The sequence below is a fragment of the Zeus faber genome (assembly GCF_960531495.2).
Source record: "Zeus faber genome assembly, chromosome: 21".
NCBI classification, from domain to species: Eukaryota; Metazoa; Chordata; class Actinopteri; order Zeiformes; family Zeidae; genus Zeus; species Zeus faber.
In genome coordinates this window covers 8,240,306-8,264,585 of record NC_137208.1, presented here as the reverse complement: position 1 = coordinate 8,264,585, position 24,280 = coordinate 8,240,306, and the positions used below count along the sequence as shown (strand labels likewise).

Genomic DNA, 24,280 nt, shown 5'->3' with positions numbered 1-24,280 from the left:
CAAGGGGGCTGACGGGGCCTTCATTGGTGAAGCTGCCCTGCCTCCCGGTCGGACACGATCACATAAAACAACACTTCACCGACCCCCCCCACCCCCTCGCCCTCGCCCCGGGGTGGAATTCAGGGGTTGGAGCAGCTGGAGCCCCGTGGTCCAAGCTGGGGAGAGGTGGTCAGGATCCACCGGCCCTGGCCCGCGCTGTCCCGGACGGTGGAGATGTTGAAAACAGTCGTTGGGACACACTTCTAAACGCCCCCCCCATAAACTATTGAGGTACCCTTCTTTGCAGAGATTTTAGGAACCGCGATGGGCACAGCGGCTCGCCCCAAGACGCTCGCCCGCGGTTGAAGTTGAGTCTAACGATGGATGGACTGATGCCACTCACCCGCATCGAGATATATTTTTAATTTGGTTTACGCTTTTTGTTTTGTTGTTGTTGTTGTTTTTTTTTGTTTTTTGTTTTTTTAAGGGCTGTCTGCCTTGCCCAAAGTAAGCATGTCTGCCTTTGCGGAATTCGTGCCCCCTCCCGAATGCCCCGTGTTTGAACCCAGTTGGGAGGACTTCTCGGACCCTTTGGGATTTATCAACAAGATTCGTCCCATTGCGGAGAAAACGGGCATCTGCAAGATCCGACCCCCGGAGGTAAAACTTTATGTTGTGTGTCGTCGTCCCCCAAAAAACACGAATTATCATTGAGTGCAGCTTCTTGTTTGGTTGTCGTAGTGTTGTCCACGGCGTCGTTTCGGGGCCTGCTTTTTGGAACGCCATCAGCAGTCAAATAGATGTGAAATCAGACGTGATTTCATCGCACTTGCAGGCCGACACGCAACGACATTATATTTCATGTAATAAAGTAGAATTCAAAATAAAACATGACTTTCTTTTTGTTTTATACTTTCATCCGACCCTAATGCGAGAGTCGTAAATCTAGAACAATGGTATTTTCCACCCATGCGTGCATAGTTAAAACGTATAAATATGTGTAACGTCTTAACTAACGCTGCAACTACATATCCGAATTCGTAATCCTGTCGTGTCCAAACTGATCATCTCAACATGTATCTTGTATTAAAGATGGCAGTGAATAATTGAAGTGTGGGCCTTGTCGGGTTAGGGCGACCCCTGTCCAACAATACAGTCCGAAATAGGCTCGACTGTGGTGGCCAATCGCGGATTTGGAGGCCGTATTGTTAGGTCTTAAAATTTAATTTAGCAAAGTTAAGCCCTTTTAAAATTCATTAAACGGTCAGTCTTCAATTAGGATTGAAGAGCTCATATTTTCAAAGTAGACATTTTGTTTGGATCCTATTTATCCATACGTTTCATGTTGTCCAGATTAGTCCGGTTAGGCACTAATGGTTGGTATAGTTGCCTGCCACCTGTTGGGAAAATGCCGTTTCTAGATTGACTGGACTGCATTGTAATTTAATTCATGGTTACCGTATTTCTACTGAATACTTCTCTGCCCTGTACCATATATATAGTATGTACCTGCGATACTCTGTTGAGTAAATTAGAGATGATTTGCCCAAAAATCAGTCTTACATTTTATTAAAAGTGTGTCTTAAAAGGGCTTAAAAGTAATGCATTTAGCTCTGGTCCCTGCCAATTGATCTGAACTGGTGGTAAAGCTGTTACCGGGTGGTGATGCATACATCTTTGAACTGGCTTTTTTTCTGACCTTTCTTGGCTATCAGGACTGGCAGCCGCCCTTCGCCTGCGATGTGCGCAGTTTCCGCTTCACGCCCAGAATCCAGAGACTCAACGAACTTGAGGTGAGTTTGTCAGACTGAAGTATGGATCTTAATGTCACCATAACAACAAAAAGTTATTATTTTTTATTCACAAGGGTTAGGGTTAGCATTTCAGATTGAAATTATTTCAGTGGCTGTTCATTGGATGTTGTCCGCATTGTATTTATTATGAACTTGGGAGTGTTTTCTTCCTAATTCTGGTTTTGTTTGGGTAGTTAAGAGATACTAAATCCACAAGGGCTTAAATCAAATGAACAATCCCTGATTCTGTTCATTTGGATTAAGATAATTCCTGCTAATTAAATGAAACACTGCTCGTTATGCAACAATGGGAGCATTTGTTGAGTTTTGTGTTGGCAAATAGATCACTTTTGGGTTTGTCTAAAAACTGTGGAACTTCGTTGTACAATATGGAGTAAAGCACAATTATTATATTGACTATTATATTATATCTTTTGTGACGAATTATTTTGTGTAAATGCGATAAATGAGTAACTTTATTGATCCCCAAAGGGGAAATTGAGGATTTGTAGCGGCTGAATGGGGGAGCATAACGTACAGAGTAACAGGAGGAGAATGTACACTAAATTCAAAATATATACATATTAATAAGCAGTCCAACAGTCAATTGGTCATTAAAACAAGTAAGAATATTTAATGATAAACAGGTCAAGAATGCACAGCATTAAAATGAAACGCAAGTGCATTGTTTTTTTTTTATGAGGTTTGTGCACTCAAATGAAAGCTGAAATGAAAGAGGTATTTGTGTGCAGCCACCGAAATGTAATCCTGTTGAACATGTACTCCTCCAGGCCCTCACTAGGGTGAAGCTCAACTTCCTAGATCAGATCGCCAAGTTCTGGGAGCTGCAGGGATCCAAAATCAGATTCCCGCACTTGGAAAAGAAGATTCTTGACCTCTACCGGCTTAGCAAGGTTAAAACTTCCACAATTTCTTCTTGTAAACTGTGTGTTTTTGTGTTCTGAACTGTTGAGTCTGCCTGGAATTTTCATGTCTTCCAAACGCCCCTTAATCATTGTGCGATTTAGGTAGATGCCATTCCCATCTCATATTATGCTTCCTTATTTACCTTTTTTTTTTTTATTTCAGTTTTGAAATTTTTGGAACAGGGCCAACAGTTTGTTTTTAAACACATTAAATCTATATCTCACAGGCTGTGTTTATTCTCTGATCCTCTAGAGGGTCACTTCACTTTTAGCACGGCTGAGAGACGTCCCCTCTGCGTTTCAGATTGTATCGTCCGAGGGCGGCTTTGAAATGGTGTGTAAGGAGAAGCGATGGTCCAAGGTGGCCGGCCGGATGGGGTTCCCTCCTGGGAAAGGCGTCGGCTCTCTGCTGCGCTCGCACTACGAGAGGATCCTCTACCCCTACGAGCTCTTTCAGTCTGGAGCTACGCTTACTGTGAGTGGTCCTCCATGTTTGCGACACATTTTCCATTTATTTCACAAAAAACCTTTGTCTTTTTGCAAGTTTGCTTGCAAAAACAACCTGCAATGATAGGTTCACCATTTTTAAACCGGTGCCTTTTCAGAACAGGAAGCTCACAATAAAGTCAGAAGGTGCTTATATGTTCAGAGAAGGAAAAGCAAATTGCATTGATCAGTTGACATGTTTATAGAACCCTGTCTTCTGACCCTGACCCCCATGGTGTCTCCACAGGGTACCCACCGGCTGTATGAGGAGGGAGATGATGGAGAGGAACTGGATGAGGGAGTAGGGGAGGAGGCTGTGGATGAGGAGGAGCTGGAGGAAGAAGAGGACAAGGACCTAGAAAGGGACAGGTTGGGCCCAGGCGACGGGAAGCATATCAAAGAGCGGCCCCTGCCTGAGAGACGCTCCCGCCGACTTAAATCTGAGGTAAATAAAAAAAGGTTTTTTTTTTAAATAAGTTACCCTCAAAGCTGCAAGAACATTCTATAGGTTTTTGGTGGGAGATTGTGATGTCTGAAGAACGGTCCTGTTCTAACAGCACTTCATGCTGTTACTTCATGTATTATCAAAATTACATAAACTTTTCTAAAAACGCAATAGCAACTTGACACCACTGGTAAAACTGATCTGATAGAAGTTGATATATCGATTATCCCATTTATGATATAATACAATGTTCAAGTTTTTAGCCCTCTTAATACTTCTCTTCATATTGAGGTATATTCACATAAATCACATAGCTGTCTTACAGTAATATTTTCTTTCATTAAATGTCCAGACCGAATGTAATTTCTGTACAATTTCTTTGCGGAATCGCTTTTGAAAGTGCTTTATGACAGATGTAACAAGCTAATGAGAAACTAAATAGGGCTGTCATGATCTTGAAATGTTAGATGATGATTTTCATACAGTAAATTTTGATTAACAATTTATTTGTCTTTTTTTTTTTCTTTTAAATAATTGTATGCCCCCTTTGCAGTATATGCCTATAATAGCATATAACAGATGTGGCAGCCATGTTCCCTGCTATTTATACGGATGCTGAAGGCTGTTTCCTCACACCAAGAAGGTCTGGGGCTAAAGCCCTTTTTGTCTTTTCCTTTGGTTGATTTGGTTCCTCACGAGGGGTCAAATTCTAAGAAGTATTATGTATTTGGCATTGTATCAGGTTCCAACAATAATGTCTTTAACAACAACTATCCTACAGTACTACAGCAACTATGCTATAACTATATATAACTATAAACATAGCAACAACCGGATCATCAACTTCGCAGATGGAACCACAGTTACTGGTCTGATAAGCAACCATGACGAGACGGAGTTCAGAGATGAGGTAGTCCGGCTGACCGGCGATGCAAGGGCAACAGCCACTTCCCCTTCGGCGTAGGCGGGACTCCGGTGGAAATCATGGGTTGCTTCCGTTTCCTGGGATCAGAGCTCTCTGGCGACCGAGCGAGGACCCGTAAAACAGAGGTCATGCTCAAAAAGGCACGAGAGCGTCGCTCCCTCCTACGCCGCAGTATGAAATGCAGCATAAGCACATACCGCAGAGACTATTCTGACGGGCGGCATCATCGTGGTATGGCGATACCACTGCACAGGACAGCAAAGCAATCCAGAGGGCGGTGAGGACGGAGGGAAAAGATCATTGGGTGTGCACTTCCATCCACCGAGGAGATCTTTCGGAGCAGGTGCTGGAACACGACCAGCTCCATCATTCAGGACCACAACCACTCTGGGCGCCAACCGTACGTCCCCCCCCACAGCCCCGTCGCGGTCCCGTCGCCGGTACCACAGCATTCCAATCAGGACAAGCGGGTTCAAGAACAGTTCTACCCCCCAGGCAGTGCGCCTACTCAACTGTTAATCACTCAATTATTGGACTTATAATTACACAAGCAACTCGGCTACATAGCACGCAGGCACTCGCACTGTACTGTACTGCTCTGGCCACTATATCATTATATTGTTTCTATCTAATTGTTACAATTTATTATGCTATTTTTTATACAGTATTTCACTTGGTCACTGTACATTTCTTCATCGCTCGCCATAGTTGTGATAATTTTTACTTAGTCTGTTTTTTTATTTATTTTTATTTTTTATTTTTATTTTTTTTACTTATTAGTTTTATTACTTTTACCTATGGTTTAGAATTAATGTTTAGGAGTGATACTGTGGGAGTAAATGTAATACGCATTCCATTGTACTTGTTACACATGGAAATAAAGAATCTTGAATCTTTGTTTCTTGTTGTTTTGTTTTTCTCCAGAGAGAGAACAAGGAGCCCAAAGGCCTGAAGATTTTTGGTACAAGTGCCAAGGTGGTGGGCCTGGAGATCGTACCGGCTGGTAAGGAAGAGACATCCTAATATCAGACAAGTTTTTACATCAGTCATACGTTTCTCTGTTAAGCGTCATCAAGATTAAAACGGTTCACGCCACTCCATAATGCAAAGTTTTCTGATGTACTTACTGCTGCTATGGAGAGCTAAAACATTTCAATCGTTCCTTTCCAACTTTCATCCAGACGACGGCTTCAACAAGAAGCAGCGGCATCTCAAAGCTCAGGCTTTCGCGATCAAAATGAGGCCACGCAAGGAGACTCTGGAGGTCAACTTTGTGAGTACCAGACATTTTATTAAGTTTGCTTGTAAATCCTTTTCCTGGTATCATTTTTTTTTTTTTTTTTAACATTTTCAGGAGTTGTCATGCAGTTATGGCAAGCGGCTATGACGCCGTTTGTCTGTTTTAAGAAGCAATGTTTATGCATTTATGCATGTTTATGCCTTAACCACCGCTGTGCGGCTTTCCATGCCACTGATCCCCCAGCTTGATCTGTACCTCTGCCTGATGTGCGGTCGAGGCAACGAGGAGGACCGCCTCCTGCTGTGCGACGGCTGTGACGACAGCTACCACACCTTCTGCTTGATCCCGCCACTGCAGGACGTCCCCAAGGGAGACTGGCGCTGCCCCAAGTGTGTAGCTGAGGTGAGAGGTCAAATTTGGTTCAAGTGAAATCACTCGTACCACTGTTATTGGTGTTAATTGACGGTTTACACTTAAGCCTAGCTACAGATTCTGTTACATACTCCTGCGCTCGTTGCTTTAAAGTTTTAATACATAAGGTTTTCTTCGTTGAATAGATTCCACTACAAGTCCTAGAATCCATTCAAAACAGCAAAATCTCGGTTTACCCTCCTTCACCCTTCAGCCCCGGCATTACCTTCCCGCAGGGTGGGGCAGCGCCCACGCAGAGAGCTCAGGGCGTTGATAGCCGGCACATTCTTAGAAAGAAAGGTGGCTGGAGAGAGAAAGTACCGTGTGAATAATGAAGTAATAAACGCAGAAGCGCTAGACAGCCCACATGGCTGCATGCAGGGCATCGGTGCTTGGTTCAGCTGAGGGGGAACTCCTGCTCATCGTGGTTTAACCGACAAAGGTGCCGAAAAGGAACTGGTCCGTTCAGGAGATGTCATGTCCTGCTCAGCATTTTATTACAGAGGAACTGAACTATGGAACGGAGACACAATGTAGAATTATTCTACTCTTATTCTTGTTCTTCCTCATTGCAAGATTCTCTAAAAAAGTTCACCACGTCTGCTTTCACTACTTGCGTGTGCCCGATCTTTGCATTCTTGCTGGAAAAGGTGGACCCTGCCACCAACAATGGAAACAACATATCGAGGAGCACATGGCAACGCAAATAAACTGAGTGACCTCGTGAAATACAGTGCCCGATCTTAAAATAATTAATTCTGTCTTGAGTTTTGAATTCTGTCCATTCTCCACTGTTTGTTAATAAAACAAAGCTCATTGAATTGCTGTTGTGAGAAACTGCTGTCCCCTCCCCCCCCTCCCCCACAGGAGTGCAGTAAGCCAAGGGAGGCGTTTGGCTTTGAACAGGCCGTGAGAGAGTACACCCTGCAGAGCTTTGGAGAGATGGCCGACCACTTCAAGTCTGATTACTTCAACATGCCCGTCCATGTATGTACAAATTCAGCAACGTGCTAGAATACCTGTGCATATAAGAGTTCCTGTATAAGATGCCTGCTGTGAGCCTCGGCTACACCTGACAGCCTTTAGTCATGCCTGACCAAAGCTTTTTACCCTAACCCAACTTGACAATAAAGGGGCTTAAATCAAATCTATTGTAAGTGGAATAAGTGAATATTGCCATATGCGTAAGAAAAACAAGGACAAAAATCTGATTCTTTCCAATGATTTCTCCAAAATGATTTGTGACAGGAAAATTCCAATCCGTTTAAAATATTTTGTGTTGTCACCGTGTTATAAACTGTCCACCGCAGTCAGGCGAACGCAGACAGTGCGTGACATCTGTTTTGGTTCATTATGGTACGAAGCTTCGTTTCATGGATGAAGAGTACAAAAAGTTGGACGCTAAGGATCATTCTCTTCCAAAATCTGTAATTCTTTGCTTGAGTAAAGTAAAATGTTGTTTCTCAGTTCCCGTTTTTCTTTTCCACATTTCACTCTTTGACATATTACATAATTTCATAAAGAGGTTGTTATTGCATATGACCACAGGTCCATCACATTCATTGGTTTCTATGTTTGTTTGATCCTTCAAGTAAAATTGGTAAATTGTGAAAACTTGATATAAATATTTTGGGTTTTTACATAATGAGTTTAATCATTAAAGGTTATCCCCATAATATGCAATAACCACTGCATTATGTATAGGGTGAAGCAAAACACATTGCCCTCAAGATGTTCATTACAATACGCTGGTGTTATTACAAAATGATGGTCAAATTGATTACACTTTGGTAAGTTCTGACAGAACATGTTGTAACAGAGGATGGTCTATTGATTATAACAAGGGAAGGTTTTGAGTGTGTGCCGGCAGCTGAGCCACTCTGTTCTGTCTGTTCCCCGTTCTCAGATGGTTCCCACGGAGCTGGTAGAGAAGGAGTTCTGGCGACTGGTCAGCAGTATCGAGGAGGACGTGATCGTTGAATACGGAGCGGACATCAGCTCCAAAGACGTTGGCAGTGGCTTTCCTATCAGGGACGGCAAGAGGAGGCTGCTGGGAGACGAGGAGGTGATTTTGATGTGTAAATTGGAGAGAGGGAGAGAGAGATTTCAAAAAGTGTGAGATCACAAATTTTGAAGACCCCCTGTTTTCTTCAAATGTCAGTGACTGCATCGTTCACAGATTTCCTTGTATAGGGCTCACACCCACACCAATTGTTTGTTTGGAGATGATGATTAAGCAGAGATATGAAATATATATTTTATTTTCTATTTATTTTGATTTCTGTTTATAAATATAGATATATAAAAAGTGTATTAGTTAATTGGTCTTTTAGTTGAGTGGCAGGATCATAACTTAAACTACTTTTAAGAACTCCTGCAAGTTTGCCTATGGGGTGAATGGGGGATCCATTTAGTTATTCTTTAGCATCATATTATTCTGTTGCTTCCAGGAATACGCTAACTCGGGCTGGAACTTGAACAACATGCCAGTACTGGAGCAGTCAGTGCTAACTCACATCAACGTGGACATCTCAGGCATGAAGGTACCCTGGCTATATGTTGGCATGTGCTTCTCCTCCTTCTGCTGGCACATTGAAGACCACTGGAGCTACTCCATCAACTTCTTGCACTGGTGAGCTTTTCCCGACAACACCACAATGGTCACCTGTTGCGTTATGCAGGGTGCATCAATACTTAAAATATCTTGAATGAGAAATCAAGGCATTTCAGTTTTCAATTTTTGAGGTCTCGATTTCAGCATAACCATTTCCACTCCAGATGCTTCTTGTTGTCAAAATGAGACGAGTTCTTCTGCATCAGTCAACATTATTAATGTAATAGTAATAACCTTTATTTGTATTGCCCCTTTCATACATGACATGTCACTCAAAGTGCTTAATATTAAAATAAGGCCGTGAAATATTAACAATAAAAGCAGAGCAAATAAGTGAAGGCAATCTACAAAGTAGAATAATAACGTAAAACCCTAAATCAGCTGAGATGATTACTGTCATACCTACCTTTTCTTCGGCCCGCGCCAGGGGCGAGCCCAAGACGTGGTATGGCGTGCCGGCTTCCGCGGCAGAACAGCTGGAGGCAGTGATGAAGAAATTGGCCCCGGAGCTCTTCGACTCGCAGCCCGACCTCCTGCACCAGCTGGTCACGATCATGAACCCCAACGTCCTCATGGAGCACGGAGTCCCTGTGCGTAGGCTGGCTTTCAATGCCCTGGTTTTTGATGGGCAGTTAAAAATTAGCGTTCTTTGAATGTTAAATTAAACGAGGCATGACGTTTTCCTCTTTAACGTTTGTTAATAACACAACATCTCCTGCTATGTAGTTGTTTATATTTCCTGACGGTTAAATTCTTAACTTTGTCATCCCCTCTTGTAGGTGTACAGGACCAACCAGTGTGCCGGTGAATTTGTGGTGACTTTCCCCAGGGCCTACCACAGCGGGTTCAACCAGGGCTACAACTTTGCAGAAGCTGTCAACTTCTGCACTGCAGACTGGGTCAGCACTAAAGCAGCATCATTTTATTTAGAATGAAAGGTGTGTGTGTGTGTGTGTGTGTGTGTGTGTGTGTGTGTGTGTGTGTGTGTGTGTGTGTGTGTGTGTGTGTGTGTGTGTGTGTGTGTGTGTGTGTGTGTGTTTTCATCTTGGTTGTAATTTCAAAGCCCGCATTTTCCTCTTTTGGCAGCTGCCCATGGGCCGCCAGTGTGTCGCACACTATAGGCGACTGCATCGCTACTGTGTCTTCTCCCACGAGGAGCTACTGTGCAAGATGGCCGCTGACCCAGAGGGCCTGGATGTGGAGCTGGCCGCTGCAGTCTTCAAGGAGATGGGAGACATGATGGAGGAGGAAACACGCCTTCGACAGGCCGTCCAGGAAATGGTGAGATGGTAGATTAAGATGGAAGTGTGGACTGAAAACGGAGACTTGAGTTTTTTCGGGAAGTTTTCCTTTTGTCCATCTTGCCTTGATTCGGGCGGAAAGGTCAATACCAATTTCAGTGTGTATGTGTTGCCGCTAAATAGCTGTGAAGCACCGCCGCAGTTGAGTTGGTGTTGTGCCAACCGCAATAGCTGTTTTCCAAGGCCAAGAAAATTGGAATCGGTGCATCTCTCTTTGGTAAACATGTTCAGTAACTATACGAGGTAATGCATTTCAAGGGGTATATCCTAATGAGAGGAATTTGTAATCTGTAGGTATGTTAGCTGTAGTAGCTCGCATATGTTCGTTTGTTACGTGGTTCTTTGCATACGCCCGTATGCGAGGGCTGCAATTTGAACAATTGATCGTCATTTAGCTGCTGTAACTTAAAACGCCACGGAGCCTCCATGTTACACTGTTGTGGAACTCAAAATATTTTCCCGTGGTTGGCAGGTCTGCGTAAGGCATCGGGACAGCGCACGAGGATTACGGGGCGCAAGTTACTTCATTCAATCTGTCTCGCTACCGGACACAGGGATGAAATTGGTATTGACCTTCTCGTCGGAATCTGGGTTAGATAAAACAACAAGGGAATCTCCCCAAAAGTGTAACCCTTTAACAAGCCTCTGGTCAGTTCACACATGGTTGTTGGCCTTGTCCTAAATTGAAGTCGGGGGGGGGGACTTGATCTGTTGTGATTTGGCCTTTCCTACAGGGGGTGCTGTCATCAGAGCAGGAAGTGTTTGAGTTACTTCCTGATGATGAGCGCCAGTGCCAGAAGTGTAAGACCACCTGCTTCCTGTCAGCTCTGACCTGTTCCTGTAGCCCTGAGCGGCTGGTCTGTCTCCACCACGCAGCAGATCTCTGTGACTGCCCACTGGGCAACAAGTGTTTACGGTGAGGGATTGTTTTTATTTTGCCGTGGAAAAGGGTTGCGCATTGTAATTTACTGTCAGACGATCCGTAGTCATGCGAGTAGTACTCTTACGTAGACGTTGTTGCTTGTATTTCAGGTACCGTTATGATCTAGAGGAGTTCCCCGGCATGCTGTACGGGGTGAAGACCCGCGCGCAGTCATACGACACGTGGGCAAAAAGGGTCTCTGAAGCTCTGTCCGCAGACCAAAAGAACAAGAAGGGTAACTATGTGGATCGGCTTAATGTAAAGCACATAAAGCTTCATGTTTTGTATTATTATTAGTATTATTATTAACTGAGTCCTGGCCTCGACCTTGGTCTCTGCGTCTCTTGCAGATCTGATTGAGCTGAAGGTGCTGCTGGAGGATGCGGAGGACAGGAAGTACCCCGAGAACGCCCTGTTCCGTCGTCTCAGAGAGATGGTGAAGGAAGCGGAGACCTGCTCCTCTGTAGCCCAGCTGCTGCTCAGCCAGAAGCAGAGACACAGGTCAGCCACGCCCAGAGCGCTGCTGCACACCCGCAGACTGTTTTCTCATTGGAAGCCAGCGTATGTGCTTTGTCAAACCAAAGGCAGACACAATAATTGTGGAGGATAGGTTCGCTGATGTTCTCTCCAGGCCTTAAAGTAGACGTATTATGCTTCTTTTCGCAAGTTAATGTGGGTCTCTGAGGTCCCCAAAACATGTTTTGGACTTTTTCTTTTTTTCTGAAAATACTGTTCCCTTCAGATCATGCGTTCTACTCATTCTAACATGCCTCGATAACCTGTTCTCAAAGGGCTGTTTCTGTGTGTGACGCTTTAAATGTGAAAAAGTGTCCCCATTATACACAGTTCCACAGGAGTAAAAAAAAAAAAAAGCCAATAAAAACACACTTTGTTTAAATAAACAACAGATCGCTATGATCCGAGGTGTGGATTGTGCTTCATCATTTTGACAAGTCAACAATGAATTTGTTCGCTTGCATTTTTGAATATTGGCAAAAATAAATAAAGATCTGAGTCATGATAAATTATATATTCAGCTTTTAAAAATGCTGGAGAACTGCGTGGTTTTAGCCACAGGCAATGGCTGTCTGGCATAGCGAGATGATGACGAAGCAGACACTCAAGATTCAAGCGTGTCTGAAATGAAACTTGGCTATGTGGCTCATATGTGCGATGTGGGGCATTTCGGGACAGGCGAGGGGGTAGTTGACATTGCGCAAACAAAAAGAATCTCTGATCTGCCTCGGAATTCTTGGAAAGGCTTCTCAGAAAGAAAACATCCTGCGGCGCACACGCCCTTCTCCCTCTCCCATTTGGAAAACAGTACTGGTATTTTTATTTTATTTAATTGTGGACATTTTGAATAGATTATAAACAAAGTTTGGAGAATGTTTATTTAAAAATAATATTAATTAAAAAATATATGTATTTTAGATTTACCTTTTTTCTCTCGACATTGATGATTAGTTGACCTGTTTCAACATCCCTCGTACAATGTGGCAAAAAATGTAAGCCTTAAACATGTCAACTCACTGCCTTAGAATGATTAATCATACTGCAGAATAATTTTATGTTATGTTACGTTATGTTAAATTGTAAATGTCCTCAAATGTCAAGCTTCAGGTTTCCCTGGAACAGAAATTTTGCTCATGATCTCCTCTTTGGAACATTAACGAGGGCATAACTTTTAAGAGGAAAGAGAGCAGAGGAGCTTTTTAATATGCTTCAAAACATTGAAAAGAGAGAAGACGTTATTTTAATCAACAAGAATATGTTATAAACTATTATATAGTATGCAAACATGTATATGCATATATATAATATCATGCATATATATCATATATGCATATAGACCAACATTTGACAAAATATTATATTTTATTGTTAAATATTTGCTCAGAAAAATCAAAATATATATATCGGATCCCTGGTATGAAGGAGTATTCTTGGCTGTGTTTTCCAGTAGCCGACTGCGACCAGAGAGCACGCGCACGCGCACCAAGCTGACGATAGAGGAACTCAAGGCCTTCGTTGAGCAGCTGTTCAGGCTGCCCTGCATCATCGGCCAGGCCCGGCAGGTCAAGGTGGGTCCCGCTCAAACATCCGCCGTCACCCGGAATCTATAGGTGTCATCCAGTTGAGCTGTGTTAATTTCTGGAAGCCCCGAGTTAAACGACTGATTCGACTGCTTTTTTTATTTTGTTTGTTTGTTTTTTTTAACCTACACCTTATTTATCGATCATTGGAAGTCACCCTAAGTGACACTGGCTCAATTTAAGAAATAATTGCTAATTAATCATGATAATTATCAAAGTACTTATCTTGAAAGATTCTGACAGACTTCCGATGATTGGGGGAAAAATTTGGCTTATGTTAAGAATTCCAGAGTTGGTCTATTAAAAACATACCATTTTTCTACCTTTAGTCCTTTCTCTGTGCCCCCTCTTTAATTTATATTGTCGGTATTGAACCCCTATGATATCACAGTCACTACTCCCTAACCCCTGTTCTGTACTCAATCCCCCCTCTTTCTCCAGGAGTTGTTGGAGAATGTAGAGGACTTTCACGAGCGTGCCCAGGTGGCACTGGCAGATGAAATGCCAGACTCTTCCAAGTTGCAGGCCCTGTTGGATCTTGGCAGTGGCCTGGACGTGGAGCTCCCCGAGCTTCCCAGACTCAAACAAGAGCTCCAGCAGGCCCGCTGGCTGGACGAGGTGGGTCCCTGCCATGTTCACACTGTTGCATCTCATGGACTGCTGTTTAGATTGGCCCATTTTCTTAAAGGGATACTCTTTCGGGAAAGTTGCTTTTTTGTCTTATTTTAGCCAGATTCAGACGACAGTCGGCCCCAATTTCATCCCCATGTTCACTGCCGAGATAACGACGGGCTGCGGGCTAACTGCGCTATCTCGGTGCAAGGCTGCAGAGGGTATCAACCAGCCTGGCTCCCGTGAAATTCCCAAAGAACTGGAGTAGCTCTTCCCCAAATTCCTGAGTAGATTTTTAATCGATTAGACGGGTGATGCAGTTTAAGAATGGGTCTTGGGTCATGTTTATGGTCCTTGGTGCTTTAAAGGAAAATTAATTCAATCTATTCTTGTAACAGATAAGTCTTCCCATTGTGATTGGCCGACGGAGTTAGAGATGTTAATAACTTCCCCATTGTGTCATTTTATCCTCAGTTTTTGGACTACTCAAGAAATGATACCGGCATATTTAACATCTCAGTAAGAGAGGCTTGGCTTTTGGAGCGCGGCACTTCTCCTTTTCCTTTCCTGGTAATTCTGATGTTGGAAATACAAGTGACTCATCCCTCCCTGCCATGTAACAGGTGCGCGTAACGCTGGCCGAGCCCCACCGCGTCACCCTGGAGCTCATGAAGAGGCTGATTGACTCTGGGGTGGGCCTGGCCCCCCACCACGCTGTGGAGAAGGCCATGGCCGAACTGCAAGAGATACTCACCGTCTCGGAGAAATGGGAGGACAAAGCCCGAGCTTGCCTGCAGGCTAGGTGAGGGTAAACACTACTAACGTACACAGATCAGCCACAACTTTGAAACCACTGAGGAAGGATCCTCTGCTACCACTTGGTGCCAGATTGCCAACGACACCTTCAGGCCCCTTTTCCACCACGGCATTTCGAGGGCCAGTTCAGATTGGGTGCCTAATCATGAACCACTTCTTCGCCTTTGAGTTTGAGTTTGAGCCTGCTCCACCTCCGGTTTTGAACATTGACTACCAAATTGTCCCAGTTTTCACCACAATAATAAGCAATAATAATAATAGTAGTAGGAATAATTGTCCCCAGTCCTGATGAAAAGACATGCCGATGTCTACAGAACAAAAAGTTACTTGTTTACTGGCGATGGGAAAGGCGCCGACCGCCTTTTGGCAGGTTTACCCGTGTTTAATAAAAACACGCATATAAACGCAAACTTGGTTGTAAAAATGCTATTACAATGTATTTCATTGTAACACACACGGCACTGGTCATCAGAATTTCTTCAATTTCCCTGCCAAGGTAGATCTTAGGTTTTCTTGATTTCAACCATGCCTTATTGTGTCATTTGTCTTATTTCCAAGGCCTCGTCACAGCATGGTGACGCTGGAGAGCATCGTGCTGGAAGCAAGAAATATCCCTGCCTATTTACCCAATGTCCTGGCCCTCAGGGAGGCCCTGCACAAGGCCAAGGAGTGGACCAGTAAGGTGGAAGCCATCCAGGTACTGACAGAAAGTACTACTACAATTACCTCAATGTGCCTTCACAAGATGTTTAGAGGTAGTGGTAGTGACTGCAACATGGAGAACAGTCTATGAAGGTCTGAAAATGTAATTACTTAACTGTAATAAAAATGTTGTGGTATTATATTTTGGCAGGACAAAATTGAATTCACGTGCATTCCACACCTTTTAGGAGCGTTAGCATTGATCCTCTCGAACGCTCGTGTCCTGCGTCTACTTCTAGAACGGCAGCAGCTACGCCTACCTAGAGCAGCTGGAGAGCCTTCTGGCCCGGGGCCGCTCAATACCTGTGAGGCTGGACTCGCTGGCGCAGGTCGAGTCCCAGGTAGCCTCGGCGCGGTCCTGGAGGGAGAGGACAGCCCGCACCTTCCTCAAGAAGAACTCCACCTACACACTGCTACAGGTGGGACGTCGTGTTCAGGCCTCATAAAAGTACAAATGGTACCAAGAGCTGGTACTTTTTGTCTGACTTGTTAGCGTTACATGGACATACTTAAGTCACCTGGGACAAGAGGTTGCGCTCCATGTTTAACTTGCCGGAGATATTTGCAAACTGGCATTAATCAGGCTTCCCACGTGTCCTGGAAAACCTTGAATTTTATAGTACGGTCATGGAAAATTCAGAGAATACGAGTTGCCCCAAATGTCCTAGAAAGAAAGGTTGGCCTGGAAATGTCTTATTCAATGTCCAACTAAGTTATTTTTGTCCAACAATATTCATTTCAGAGTGAATATTTATTTATACAATTTTAACCCTGTGTCAGGTGTTCTGGCTGGTTTGACCTCTTCTCAGGTTGAAGGTTGCACTCCAACTTCTAATTACCTTCACCGTGTCTCTCAGGTGCTCAGCCCACGTGTGGACATCGGCGTCTACGGCAACAGCAAGAGCAAGCGGAAGCGTGTCAAGGAGCTTCTGGAGAAGGAGCGGGGGGGCTTCGACCCGGCCCTCAATGACCCGAACAATGGCCCGGAGGAGGCGAGGGACCCGTCCACCGTTGTGGCAGCCTTCAAGGCCAAGGAGCAGAAGGAAGCGGACGCCATGCACTCCCTCCGAGCGGCCAACCTCGCCAAGATGGCCATGGCTGACCGCATCGAGGAGGTGAAGTTCTGCCTGTGCCGCAAGACGGCCAGTGGTTTCATGCTGCAGTGCGAGCTCTGCAAGGACTGGTTCCACGGGGCCTGTGTGCCGCTGCCCAAGACGGGCTCCCAGAAGAAGCCGGGCGTGGGCTGGCAGAGCAACAGCAAGGACTCCAAGTTCCTGTGCCCGTTGTGCCAGCGCTCCAGGCGACCGAGGCTGGAGACCATCCTGTCTCTGCTCGTGTCGCTGCAGAAGCTGCCGGTGCGTCTGCCGGAGGGGGAGGCTCTGCAGTGCCTGACGGAGAGGGCCATGGGCTGGCAGGTGTGTGTGTGTGTGTGTGTGTGTGTGTGTGTGTGTGTGTGTGTGTGTGTGTGTGTGTGTGTGTGTGTGTGTGTGTGTGTGTGTGTGTGTGTGTGTGTGTGTGTGTGTGTGAGAATAGAAGGCTTCAGACGTTGGAACAGCTAGTGAACCATCCACCTGCCTCTCTCGTACCAGGACCGTGCACGTCAGGCGCTGGCCACCGATGAGCTCTCCTCAGCCCTCGCCAAACTGTCTGTGCTGAGCCAGCGCATGGTGGAGCAGGCGGCCAGAGAGAAGACGGAGAAAATCATCAACGCTGAGCTCCAGAAAGCTGCCGCCAACCCAGACCTGCAGGTACCACGGGACAGACTCGCTGACATCCAACGTTAAATTTGCAATAAACTTAGAAGGGTGTTTTTTTTTACTTTATGTTTAAACATGTCCCATTGTTGTTATTTTTTGGAGTCAGAATTATACATTACTTTTAATAGTATTATCATTACGACTACGACTACTACTATTATTATTATCCTTGTTACTGTTAGTATTATTATCCGACTAAAGGTCTGTTTATTTCCAGGGCCACATCCAGACATTCCACCAGGCAGGATTCAGCCGAGTAGCGTCACCCCGCCAGTCTGTGGATTACGATGACGAGGAGACTGACTCGGACGAGGACATCAGGGAGACCTATGGTTACGACATGAAGGTACAGATGACTGGGGATATCTGATCTGTTAAACTCCCACACAAAAAAAGTGTGTGCGCGTGCGCACACGAGGCTTGGGCGCACACATAGAACGTATTGAAATGTTGCAAATGCGGTCTCCCCATTGCAGGAGTGCAGGAGTTGTTATTTACGAGTAAGCTATTTACACAAAAACAGTTTTTACTAAATTAATTTCCAGAGCAACCGAAAGCAACAGGGGGGCGCACAGGACTTTGTTTTTTTTTGTTTTTTTTCTATAAAAGTAAGAAACAAAGAAACTAAATAAATCTAAATCTTTCTCTGTGATATTTTCTACATTATATATTGCTATATTATTATCACAACATGTACATATTGAGTGGCAGGATGGGAGTGGGGGTCAGGGGGTGTCGAGCATCTGCCCCTTTGTAGCTTCATGCCTGAATGCGTGAACGGGCATCGAGGTAGCGGATTGTTTGGGCAGGATATATTCATGAGGAACGTGACCTCGGCACGCCTGCGATGTGCGGAGCGCAGATCACGGGCGCCCCGATGGTGTGCATCGGGGCTCTGCCGTGCTGCTCCGTTCGCCCAGTGCAGCAAAATGCCTCCAACCGCAGCTGGTAGTGGGTCCATGTGCCTTTTTTTTATTATAACACCTGCCCCTTTTTCAAGGCTCTGCACAGGACTGCAGAGCAGGGAAGTGAGGTCCTATCACCAGTGGTTACTCGAAAGCTCTGAGTGAAGAGGGGGAGAGCCTCCGCCCCCTCTCTCCTTCTCTGTGTTCCTCTCTCCCTCTCCACTAGTTTCAGAACACGGTAAACTGCACTTTCACCGGTTCAATGCTCGGATTTTTCCTGGCGGATAAAAATCAAAATCGTCTGTCATCAATGTCAATCGGGATTGATGGAGTCGATCGCCGAGAGATGATTTAGTCATTAATCTGCCCAAGCCTAACACACACATCATACACACATCGGGCATGACATTATAACCCACCACTAATATTGTTGAGCTCCCCCTTGTGCCACCAAATCAGCTGTGACCCGTCGAGGCATGGACTGCACAAGACCTCTGAAGGTGTCCTGTGGTATCAAGACGTTAGCAGCAGATCCTTTAAGTCCTGGAAGTTGTGAGGTGGGCCCCATGGATCAGGCTTGTTGTTCTACCACATCCCACAGATGCTCCATGGGATCAGACCCAAAACCCGGCCGTCCACATGATGTAGAAGAAAGCGTGATTCACCAGACAGGGTTAGGGTTAGGGTTGGACAGGCTAGATTTAGCTCCCCTCGCACATCAAAGAGCCTTGGGCGGCCATCACCCTGTCGCCAGTTCACCGGTTTCTTGGACCGCTCTTGGTAGGTACTAACCACTGCACGGGAACACCCTAAACGTTTTGTAGATGCTCTGACCGAGTTGTCTAGCCGTCACAGTTTGGTCCTCGTCAAAGTGGCTCAGATCCTTACGCTTGCCCATTTTTCCTGCTTCCAACACATCAACTTCAAGAACTGACTGTTCACTTGCTGCCTCATACATGTCACTGGTTTTAATGGCAAAGGACAACTGGAGTTTGTCAAATAAAACTCCCATAGATATTTAGAGGTGTAATAGACAATTTTTTTGCTTTTACTTATCATTATGAAGTTAATGTTGATTGCACGGTGTAATGGCTTTAGAATAATGACACCGTCTGCGTTTAGATCGGTTCCCTATAAGCCTTGATATCGCTATGCATTCGGACTGCCATCGGGTACGGAACTCCCGGCAAAATGAATGATTTACAGCAGCACTTCAGAGGAAGTGGGTCAACCAATGCGCAACCATTAGCAGAAATTGCGGGCGGTGGAGCAAACTTCTCCAGGTAGATCATAAACCCTTGAATATAAAAACCACTCATTGAAATCGGTTGAGACATGTAAACGTTACAGTGCTTTTTATCCAGAAAAACTGCAGTTCCCCCGTTTACTTGTATTTGTGTACATCCCAGTCTTTCCCTTCCAATATGGCGGCGACGATGACGTATCACAGCAAGGGGCCGAATTGCCCAACACAGAGTCTAGTTGTTGTCTATGAAATTAAGCTAATATTATGACAATTTCAATTTACCTGATCAGTGAACATGCTTCATTCTACTCTCTTATTTCCAAAGTGGTGTTGATCATTTCCACGGAGCGCTTCTGAACCATCATAAAGCTGTCTGGTTTTCCATGTGACAGTGGCACAAAAAGCTGTCGACTGCTCCCTTTAAATGTGATAACTCCTCTTTAACTGCCGGTTTGGACTACAAAATAGTTGAATCTCTCCCGGTGTGATTTTGATGTTTCCTCGCAGGACCCGGGTGAGGTGAAGCCCTATTTGTTCTGTGACGAAGAGATCCCCGTAAAGTCGGAGGAGGTGGTCAGTCACATGTGGCCCGCCGCCGCGCCCTCCTTCTGCACGGAACATGCCTACTCCTCGGCCTCCAAATCATGTGTCCAAAGTAAGGAGTTCTGAGCGCTCGCCCTCCTTTCTGTCACTGTTTTGATTTTTCTTCGTACTATTCAAGGAGTATGTCGGTGTCAAATTGTTGAGCCCAATCACTAGTGAGCACACACATTTTACATGGCCCAACATTTTACATTGCGCTACACTGACATTAAGAGATGACCTCATTTTTGACAAAAGCTTTTTTTTAACTAGCTGTATTTAATATTATCTTTTGCTATTTATTGAGGTACTGAACTGTAATTCTTAGGTTCTTAATCCATCGAGCTCTTCGTTTAGTGTGCAAAGAAATTTCATTTTGAAAATATTTTAATAACGATGGTCATCATCACTAGTTATGAAGCAAATAAAGCGACTCCGTAAAAGATTATGGTTCCCGTTGTTCCCCGCATGCTCCGTTACTCACCCTGAAAATGCGTCTGACCGCCCCCTTATCTTCTTCCCCAGACCTGGGCACGCCCAGAAAGCAGCCCAGGAAGACCCCCCTTGTGCCCCGCAGCCTGGAGCCCCCAGTGCTGGAGTTGTCCTCCCAGGCCAAGGCCAAGCTGGAGGAGCTGATGATGGTGGGGGACCTGCTGGAAGTGTCCCTGGACGAGACCCAGCACATCTGGAGGATCCTGCAGGCCACCCACCCCCCCTCTGAGGAGAGATTCCTGCAGGTCATGGAGGTAGGACGCACATTGGTTTCACATCCTGGTCACACAGCTGGATCCCTTTGGCTCATGTTGGATTTGGAAAAAAAAAAAAAAAAAATAAAAAGGATTGAAAATGTCAGATTGAAGCAGAGTGGAGCATCTGCTTGGTACCGCATCACCACAGTCACTTAAACAAGGGAAATACAATTTATTTGACATATTTTAAAACCCACTTTTTAAAAGCGGTTCACATCCAGCACCCCATTCATTCAGCTCCACTGCAGTTTATGAGGAAAGTCTCAGATTCTCCAAGATTTTCTCTGAAAGTAAAGCACCATCAGCAATGCGAATCTGCTATACATTCATGAGTTTTTTTGTGATGGTTGCAAACGAAAATGCTTGACTTCTGCGGCGGCTTTTCTCAAAACCCGTAAAGAAATGTATAGAGTAAACTTTTTCCAGGGTCTATGAAATAAGCTTTCACCTCAACATACAGCAAAGCACCAAATAAAATCAGTACTTTATGACGATACAGTGATGCTGCTGGTGACATCGGCTCTGTCATCTCAGGGAAGGCGCGACAAGTCAAAGAGGTCTTTTGATTTGGTGATTTAATGTGGGACAAGTCACAGCAATTTAGCAAAAATTCTAGACTCAAATATAGCAGATATTGGTCGAAATTACATTAAAGTCCTGGTGCTTGATTTTTAACTATCTCTGGTGAAAATGCTCATGTCCGAGGCTCTCCTCATTTATGCCTCTCTCTCGCCCCAAGCCTGACGACTCTCTGATGGAGAAGCCCCTCAAGATCAAGCTGAAGGACTCTGAGAAGAAGAGGAAGAGGAAGATGGGGCGTGCTGAGCACCACCACATGCTGATGGCTGCCGCGTCGGCTGCCGGGGCCTCGGGCCTGGTGGACATCCGACATGTCAAGTCCAAGGAGCTGAAGAGGGCCGGCCTGGAGCTGGGACTCGGGGGCAAGCCCAAGAAGAAGAAGCTCAAACTCAACCTGGACAAAAGCAGGGAGATGAAGCAGCTGGCCAAGAGGCTCGCCAAGGAGGAGAAGGAGAGGAAAAGGAAGGAGAAGGCGGCGGCTAAAGCAGAGGCCATGAGGGAGGGACTGGAGAAGAGAAAAGAGAAGAAGATTCTGGACATTCCCTCCAAGTACGACTGGTCCGGGGCCGAGGACTCCAACGATGAGAACGCTGTGTGTGCTGCCAAGAACTGCCAGAGACCCTGCAAGGACAAGGTGAGCAGGCCCTATACCATGACAGTTTGTGTTTGCTTTTTCGGTTGTCATGGAGATTTTTATGCCACATTTTAAACATGCCAGCTAATGGATTAAAGTGGAAATCGTATAATTATCTGTGTTGGGGAGGGGGGATGTTCTTGTGTTTGACGTACATGGGCCAGACGTGACCGTCAAACAGACCTTCAAAGCTTTTGCGGCCGCTAAAGTCGGCGCAAAAACCCCCAGAAAAGGCGAGCGTCTAATTCACAAAGCATCCGCAAACGGTGAAACGCCCCGCTAACTGAGCTGCCACGCAAATAGCGTTGCAGTGCGCCGTTGCTATTTGCGCGTATTTATTTTTGTTTTTTGTTTATGCTGCTTTATTAAATTCTACTACAGCTGCCTGTAACTTCTTGCGCCTGCCCAATTACTGCATTCTTACCAGGAACGGAGGACGCTGCCGCCAAAAATAGAAACGCCGTATATAGCACAACATCCATAAGACAAATACACTGAATGGGCAGTTTCTTAACTCAAGTCCCACAATAGCTAAATAAATTTGCTATGGGAATATCAAACGTGGGATTTCTTTAGACAAAACAATCTCACGGATGACCGTGATTACTGTCTTTGTGCCAGCAGAGGGCAGCGTTTTCCTAGTCAGCACACATACATAGTTAAAAAACATTTATTCACAAAGATCCAAGAAGATGGAACCATGGTGCAATAGAAGTGCCATCTTTACCTGGTAATAGTGATACATTCGTTGTAAAACATCTATTCACCTCATATTTAATGTTTAGCAAAAAAAATACTGTTTCTCACATTGTGCTTCTATACAAGAATTATGGACACTTAATTATCACTTTCCAAAATCAGCCTAATACTTTTGTTATATTGGTGAGATTCTAAATGAAAGCAAAGTGGGTATTGTCCTTCAAGGGTGGACACGCCATCGTGGTAGAATGGTCAAGATGCATAACCCATAGACGATAGACGGAGCATATTGCGATGGTGGCAGAAGCAACAGTGCACCTGTTTTAGGATGTTCCAACTGGTGCTCTCCCGATTGGTGGTGTTTGGGTTTAAATTTTCTTTTCTTTCTAAATTTTTCCATCACGGCAATATTCAGACGAGGTCCCTGAGGTTCTAGAGCACTGGACCCGTCCCCCGACGATGACTTGCTGACTAGAGTTAATAGAAAACACTGGAAAGACAACACGCCATCCGAAACAAGCACAGTGGAACTTGAATCTCAACAGCTGATAACAGCACTGGAACACCTAAAAGAGAGTTACACATAACGTATTAACAGGGGCGGCCCGCGTGGTCCTTTTAGAGCCAGTACAGTAAATAAGCCAGCAGGTTAACCAGTGGCTCGTCCTCCTTTCCTCTCGGTTCTCGGGTCAGCCAATCAGACTTGAGGAATCGGTAGGCTTGCAACAATGTGGATGGGGTGGACGGAAGGAAGGAAACACAAAAATCACAACAACTTAATTAGCAACTATAAGTCATGCGACATGATTCTTTCCATGTTTAACAGTGAATTATTGCAATTTGCATGTCTGGATTCTTTATTTACAGGCCTTTGATCTGCATAGCCACGGAGAGAAATGTATGTTTTTATTTATTTATTTTTAATTTATTTTAAACACTAACCATTTGGAAACACTGTTGCTTGCCCGGCCAGGTGGACTGGGTGCAGTGCGACGGTGGCTGCGACGAGTGGTTCCATCAGGTGTGCGTGGGCGTGTCGTGCGAGATGGCCGAAACCGAGGACTACATCTGCCTGGACTGCTCCCGCAAGGCCGCCGCCGCTGGCGGCGACGACAGCGTGGAGGTCAAGGTGGAGGAGGAGGAGGAGGAAGAGGAGGAGGAGGAGGAGGAGGAAGAAGAGGAGGAGGAGGAGGAGGTGGTGGTGGAGGAGGAGGAGGGGGGCAGCTTAACGGGCCTGGTGGTCTCCCGCTGCGCGTCCGCCGTGCACGTGGCCTCGGTGTCGCAGCTACTGAACCCAGTGACGTCACACCAAGAACCTCGCCAGGGCAGCTAGCACGACGGGAGAGCGGCGGATTGTAGCACATGCACACTTAACAGTGGCCGCCCTATCGTGTGACCTCTTGACCCCAACCCCCCCCTCCCCATGAATAAACTAAGCAGACGGGGGGGGGGGGGGCATTTTGCATTGCTATAAGTTGCCTGAATTCTACAGCACACGGAAGACGCTCCCCATGGTCCTCATCAGCGGTTTGCCTTCAGACCGAAGCTCCACAAGGTCTTTGGATACAGAAAGGGATTTAAACTGGACAGTAGTGGCACAAAGTCACCCTCCCTCTTCCTGTGTGACGGGTTGGTGACGTTTGTTTGGGTTTGTTTTTTTGTTTGTTTGTTTTTTGTTGCGAGTACGACCCTAAGCTGCTGAACGCCGAGAGGGAGTTGTTATAACTGCCGACACAAGGACCCCGGGTTAATAAACAATTGCCATGATAACAATAATTGGCAGCTTATAATATAAAAAAAATCCCTTCACTGTATTCCATTTCCCAGAAATGTAATGGGAGTTGCCCACCGGTTACGTAAG

At 45.4% G+C, this 24,280-nt stretch overlaps 1 protein-coding gene across 1 annotated transcript; it reads left to right on the top strand.

The window, feature by feature from the left end:
- Window positions 1–285: 285 nt before the first annotated feature.
- Window positions 286–23,752, top strand: kdm5a (lysine demethylase 5A; the record flags this gene model as incomplete). Its single annotated transcript, XM_080022365.1, has 30 exons — window positions 286–639; window positions 1,695–1,772; window positions 2,564–2,686; window positions 3,003–3,173; window positions 3,432–3,629; window positions 5,479–5,557; window positions 5,736–5,827; window positions 6,038–6,196; window positions 7,073–7,192; window positions 8,112–8,270; window positions 8,656–8,837; window positions 9,247–9,409; window positions 9,599–9,718; window positions 9,906–10,100; window positions 10,855–11,036; window positions 11,153–11,277; window positions 11,393–11,543; window positions 13,006–13,126; window positions 13,580–13,756; window positions 14,374–14,552; window positions 15,125–15,263; window positions 15,508–15,687; window positions 16,126–16,683; window positions 16,858–17,016; window positions 17,243–17,371; window positions 19,684–19,831; window positions 20,284–20,504; window positions 21,247–21,720; window positions 23,393–23,548; window positions 23,705–23,752. Exons 1-30 carry the CDS (start codon window positions 493–495, stop codon window positions 23,750–23,752), a joined length of 5,133 nt encoding a protein of 1,710 aa, XP_079878491.1. The 5' UTR covers window positions 286–492.
- Between the last annotated feature and the right edge of the window lie 528 nt (window positions 23,753–24,280).